The 6,625-nt window shown below is 44.0% G+C and overlaps 1 protein-coding gene across 1 annotated transcript in view; it reads left to right on the forward strand.

The window, feature by feature from the left end:
- The window catches only part of ASPSCR1 (ASPSCR1 tether for SLC2A4, UBX domain containing), a 67,441-nt gene extending 64,784 nt beyond the window's left edge, over nt 1-2,657 (forward strand). Inside the window, exons 14-16 of the mRNA XM_082211086.1 lie at nt 894-960; nt 1,449-1,639; nt 2,505-2,657. Of these exons, the coding sequence (XP_082067212.1) occupies nt 894-960; nt 1,449-1,639; nt 2,505-2,518 (272 nt within the window). The 3' untranslated portion in view covers nt 2,519-2,657. The remainder of the gene's footprint in view (nt 1-893; nt 961-1,448; nt 1,640-2,504) is intronic.
- Nucleotides 2,658-6,625: the final 3,968 nt, after the last annotated feature.

Below are 6,625 nucleotides of genomic sequence, written 5' to 3' on the forward strand. Positions count from 1 at the left end.
TTTTTTCCCAATTTGGGGGTGAGGCCAGTTTTTAGGTGAAAATCTGTGCTTCCTATGTACCACCCCTTTCTCAATTCTTTTTTGACTCGGCTAGGGAGTACTCTTTGTCCTATGGTGTGTATCTTGAGTTAGCTAACAGCTATAGAAATCTTAATCATGCAAAATAGGTGAGGTATTATCTTTTTTGAATTGGCCCATCTTCAGTTAGTGTGCAGAATTCCACACTTTTTCAGGGTAGGTATTTAGACCTTAAGTAAAAATTGGGTCCAAAGTATGGCAACTTTATGTATATGTTCTGCATCTAACTTATTTTTTTGGACCAGACACTAATACAGTAAATGTCCACATGGACATTTCACAGTTGTCTCTCTCCATGGTTCACTGTTAATCTGAGGACAAATGTCTGTGTGGTGCATACTGTTCTGGACATCTTTAAAATGCAGCAGGACTGACCACCATAGTTGGGTGGGCTTTAGGGGGATTTGTCTGCAGGGGAGATCAGAGCATGGTTGTGCTGCAGGTTGAAGATAACATCTGGTAGTCTCTCCTAACGGTTCAATTTACTAGGAAACTGCCAAGAACTAAATGATAAAAGAAACATATACAAGCAGGGGGAGACACCATCCCTGTCTGGCAGTTCTGTTTTTGTGTAATATTGCCGTCTTTACTCAACTAGTTCACAGAATACGGTCTGATAGACAGATGCGTGTTCTAAAATACACAATCTTGGAAGTTGAGATAAATGTTTCACAGGTTTGGAGAAGAGTACTGAAGAGGATTAGTCCAGCTTGTTGGGGCTGTTGGTTTCACAAAATAACAGAGTTGCGTCATGGGGCTTCCTAGCTCTGAAGGACAAGAACTTTGTGTGAGGGGTGTGTGTGTCTGTTTAACAGATTATCTGAGGTTGGACCTCCTGGAATCTGCTGTGTCCCCTTCTGAAGCTGACATCTTAGTAGCTAGGTAAGTAGTGTGAATAATTCTTTTTGAAGCTGTTGTGGATGAGTGAGTTATCATAGAATCATAGAATTGCAGAGTTGGAAGGAATCCCAAGGGGCCTCTAGTCTAACCCCCTGCAATGCAGGAATCTCAGCTGAAGCATCCATGACAGATGGCCATCCAACCTCTGCTTAAAAAGCTCCAATGAAGGAGAGTCCACCACCTCCCAAGGGAGACCATTCCATTGAGTTGTTGCCTTGCCCAATGAAGAGTTTGCCAGCAGTTTACAAAGCTTGCTTTTACACGTGTTCTCCCACTGACAGCTTTGCACACCCCCAATGAATGAAGAGAGGCCCCTGTAGTATCAAAAGCCATAGGGATTGGGAGGCATTTTTGCTGATACGCAACCTCTGGCTTTTGCAACAGTATTTGCAGTGATTGACATTTTGGAATATGTAAGTTTAGCAACCGGAAGACCAATATGAACAACTAATACTTACCTTTTCTCTCAGGCGGTTGTCTAAATCAGCACCTCCTACTAAGCGAAATTCAGATCCTGTTCTTAGTTCCCTACCTAAACCAAATGAGACTGATGGGAGCGTGGCAAGAGGGCACTCAGAAGCAGCAGTGGCTCCTGAAGCAGCACAGCCACCAGTAAGGAGGACACCATCTGGGAAAGTGCCAAAATGGCTGAAGCTGCCAGGTACCATCTTCAGTATTACAGTGAGATACTTGTTCCTAGCCATTGTACTGCTCCTAAAAGATTCTGTGAGGCAGTCTGGCTCATCAGCTACCGTATTTTTCGCTCTATAGGACACACTTTTTCCCCTCCAAAAATTAAGGGGAAATGTGTGTGCGTCCTATGGAGCGAATGCAGGCTCCTTGGTTTCGTGTTGCTTTTGCTGAAGCCTGGAGAGCGAGAGGGTCAGTGTGCACTGACCCCTCTCGCTCTCCACACTTCAGGGATAGCCGCCTGAAGCCTTTGGAGCGCAGTGGGAACTTGTGCTGCGCTCCGAAGGCTTCGGGTTCCTTTTGCTGAAGCCGGGAGAGCAAGACTCTCCTGGCTTCAGCAGAGAGGGAGAGCTGCGCAGCAGGAGGAGAAATGGAAGGGGCTCTGTTTCTCCTGCCACTTCACTGAAGGGGTGCTGAACAGAGAGGGGGAGAATTTTTTTTCCCCTGTTCTCCCCCTCCTATGGTCTGGTGCATTCTATGGTCCGGTGCGTCCTATAGAGCGAAAAATACAATAAGTGCATATCTGAATATCCTGATTTAGGGCTGGGAAGGAATTTCCCTCAAGCAGATCAGAGTTTTCCTTTCCTTTCCCACTACCCCCATACGCCTTTCCTACTACCCATCTTAGGCATGGTACGCCATGCTTGTCTCCCCCTGTAAAACGTGGCTCTGTCCAGTCTCTTACCAGCAGAGCCCTAAAATACTCTAATGTACTTTTAAGTTTTCAGGGACCCATCATTTGGGAGGCTCTGGAAAGCTCAGCAGTGTGGAAGCTCCACTATATCAAAGTTTGTAGTAGAGGTTGCTTTCACAGTTGCTTTATGTTTGCATTTCAGGTGGGAAGCGATGAAGGACTTGGGATCTCCACCTTCAGAAAGTTGCCTCACCTGGCTGAGAGGCAAGTTGGGTTGCTCTGTTTTCCTTCATCTGAAGCTGCTGAAAGACAGGGCCCAGCAAACGGATTTTTCAGAATAAAATTGCAAGCACCATTTTCTGTTGCCCATTCTGCTGCTCTGTGTGCAACGTTCTGTTTGGGCGGTGGGTAAAGCAGAGACACGCTCCAACCACGCTGTCATTTAAATAACATGAAGTAGGCGCTGAAACTTGTAGAACTACTTTGCTGTATTTGTTGTGTAGGTGCAGGGAACTTCAGGACCAGGATGTTGAGGATAATTAAAAACCCAGTTGGGTGGTCATATATAACTCTGTGACACTTACGTCAGTTGTCAGATGATCACCTTTGTATTGTATAAATTGTCACCAAATCCCCTATGTTGGAGGTTTGCGTCTGGTAACCCATAAGACTCCATGCCTGCCACACGCTGGACACTCCTTTTCCAGTGCTGCAGGCACCATACGTTGCTGCAATATTTTGTAGTTCTCAAAATCTGTTGGTAGATCTGAATGAAGAGATGCCTTAGGACCTGGCAACACTTAGAGAGGTCAGTGAATACTCTTTTGGGGTAATAAAAACACACACATCCCTGCAAAATTGCTTCAGACAACATAGGTTAGTGATAGCCAAAAAGGAAGTCATCTCAAAGTCTTCAGTATGTTGCTTTTAATTCTTTAATGCCATTGGCAAGTAGAGGCAAGCCAGAATGCACTTCATGGTCATCTTTAAATTAAAGATATGTGTGATGCACATGCAGAGGATGTAGGCAAGGTCACATGCCAAAACCCTTTTGGAGCTTCAGATCCATAACGAAACTTCCATTGGCTTATCTTTTTGAAATTTCCAGTGTTCCCTGAGCCTCTTCCTACTTCCTTTTGAACACCAGCTTACGGTAGTTTCTGTTGATTTCATGCTGTCACTTCTTAAGAAGCACACAGTTCGCTTTGCTTTATGTGCATGTTTGAATCATGTATTTCTACACTGCTTTTCACTGGAAGAAAATATCACAAAGTGGCTTCCAAAAAAGCAAATGTAACAAAAAATCGATCATACAATATATAAAGCGATAAAAGAGACAAATCACTAGAAAAATGCACAGATGTATTGCGCTTCAGGCTGAGCCCTACTTAAGGCTTCCATCAATTACTGGGAGCATTTGAGAAACAGCCAAATATAGTGGTACCTCGGGTTAAGTACTGAATTCGTTCCAGAGGTCTGTTCTTAACCTGAAACTGTTCTTAACCTGAAGCACCACTTTGGCTAATGGGGCCTCCCGCTGCCGCCAGAGCACTATTTCTGTTCTCATCCTGAAGCAAAGTTCTTAACCTGAGGTACTATTTCTGGGTTAGCAGAGTCTGTAACCTGAAGCATATGTAACCTGAAGCATATGTAACCCGAGGTACCACTGTACTGGTTTTTTCCTTCGCTACCCTCAGAGCCTTCAGATGTTCAACTAGTTCATATCTTTGTTGAAGTATTATTCTGTATTCCACCTGTATCTTTTTTTCCTGAGCTGCATTTTCTTCAGTTTAAGCTGTCCTCATTTCTGTTTCCTTGGTTGCTTTTTCTAAACCAACTGCTAATATTGTGCTCCCTCCATGTCCAGTCCCTGGCAGCACAAACGAGCACCGACAACTGCTTCCTGTCAACCCATAGTTCAGATTAGGCCCAGAAAGATCGGAGTGGCAGCAGCTTATGACCCCTGCCCATCAGCAGTTTCAAGGGCTCGGGTTTCTGCGTCCTGGGAACTTCCTAACCATGCCAACTCCTGATACCAGGCTTGCCAGAAGGCTGCCAAAATAGTAGCAAGGTGGAAAATATTTACTCTGGGAGAGAAAAACACCACTGGCTTGCTAGTTGGCATCATTTTGGTCTGAACTGCGATAATATCTGGTAGTTTTCAGAACTTTTGACGTTTGTTCTCAATGAAAACACTGTTATTATATAAAAATACATTACAAAACAGGAAAAAATATGTTATTCTAACTGAGGAGTTTTACAATGATTATTCCAATGTGCAGCAAAAGGAACCCATCTGTGCAGCGGTTAATCACAATTTGTTTCCAGTTGGAGTCATATCAATATATAGTTGGCATGTCTGTTTCAGCTGCAAGGAGTGCTTTCCCAGCTCCTCCGCAATATGCCATGGTCTGTTGATTTCTAGTGTGTTATAATTACAAATGCAGTAATTAGCATTTTCAATTAGAGCTTTGTGGTCCATTAGCACTTCTCCCCAACAATATCATAAAAAGGAACAGGTTACAGTTTAATCCGGATTGTTATCAAATGGATGTTTTCCCCATAAAATTCACTAACCAGAAGGTATTCTCATCACATATGTATAACTCCCACCCATATATGTTGGCTCATTAAATCATTTAATCTTGTCACTCACTTCTCCCTCCTCCCTGGTTATATTCAAAAATATGAAAGTTTCTCTGGGCCCAGGGGGCCGCTGCATGCATCACATTATAAGCAAGGGATACCTGCTAGCAGATTGCTGTGGATACATGCAGATTGCTCTAAGCTGAGCCATGCAAGGTAGCTCAGCCATATAGAATCATAGAATCATAGAATTGGAAGAGACCACAAGGGCCATCGAGTCCAACCCCCTGCCAAGCAGGAAACACCATCAGATGTTGGCTTTTTGCAGTATAGTAATGCTGCAGAGAGCTTGCTGGGGAGATCATGCATTAAAAAGAAAGGACTCAAAAAGTACTTAAAGGTTTTAATAAGAAAAACAAAAACTTCATTTACACTAAATCCATTAACAAACCAGACCCAACCACCAACCCATCCCCCAGGGGAATGGGAGAGCTAGGTGCTGCTCCTTATATACTCTACCCAAATGCTGACACGCCTTAATCAAATACAACTCAGCAGCACCTGCTATGTTTCACAGCTGTAAAGCTGGGTCTCGTTATCTTGCTCTGGCCCTTGCTCTGGCCCCTTAAAGACATACACATGGAGTGGAACAATGATGAACCTTTACATTTAAAGAAACCATTCAACACAGAGCACTCCTGACATATGGTTGTCAAGCCTCTGCTTAAAGACCTCCAAAGAAGGAGACTCCACCACACTCCTTGGCAGCAAATTCCACTGTCGAACAGCTCTTACTGTCAGGAAGTTCTTCCTAATGTTTAGGTGGAATCTTCTTTCTTGTAGTTTGGATCCATTGCTCCGTGTCCGCTTCTCCGGAGCAGCAGAAAACAACCTTTCTCCCTCCTCTATGTGACATCCTTTTATATATTTGAACATGGCTATCATATCACCCCTTAACCTCCTCTTCTCCAGGCTAAACATGCCCAGCTCCCTTAGCCGTTCCTCATAAGGCATCGTTTCCAGGCCTTTGACCATTTTGGTTGCCCTCCTCTGGACACGTTCCAGTTTGTCAGTGTCCTTCTTGAATTGTGGTGCCCAGAACTGGACACAGTACTCCAGGTGTGGTCTGACCAGAGCAGAATACAGTGGCACTATTACTTCCCTTGATCTAGATGCTATACTCCTATTGATGCAGCCCAGAATTGCATTGGCTTTTTTAGCTGCCGCGTCACACTGTTGGCTCATGTCAAGTTTGTGGTCAACCAAGACTCCTAGATCCTTTTCACATGTACTGCTCTCAAGCCAGGTGTCACCCATCTTGTATTTGTGCCTCTCATTTTTATTGCCCAAGTGCAATACTTTACATTTCTCCCTGTTAAAATTCATCTTGTTTGTTTTATACAGGGCAGCAGTGAGCCAACTGAGCGCATTATTCCTCCAGCCCTTATTGAATTCAAACCGTAACCCCTGTTAAATAATCACTTGCTGAGGAAGGCCATTAAGGGCTCTAGGTCCTTAAATAGCATCTGCACACATCTCTTCTCATGACCACAGTATGGTGCTCCCTAAACACTTGTGCAACTTCAAAGGCTTCTGGATCCAAGTGTGATGCAATTGCCCCTCTGTAAACAGTTGTGAAGTTAAGCTATTTTTTTTAACCCTGTGCTATGCTATTCAAAGGCCCTGGCTCTTCTACGTAATAGTTGATGAATAAGTGGAGGAGGAGAAATATCTCTG

Source organism: Podarcis vaucheri (assembly GCF_965113315.1).
Source record: "Podarcis vaucheri genome assembly, chromosome: 2".
NCBI lineage: Eukaryota > Metazoa > Chordata > Lepidosauria > Squamata > Lacertidae > Podarcis > Podarcis vaucheri.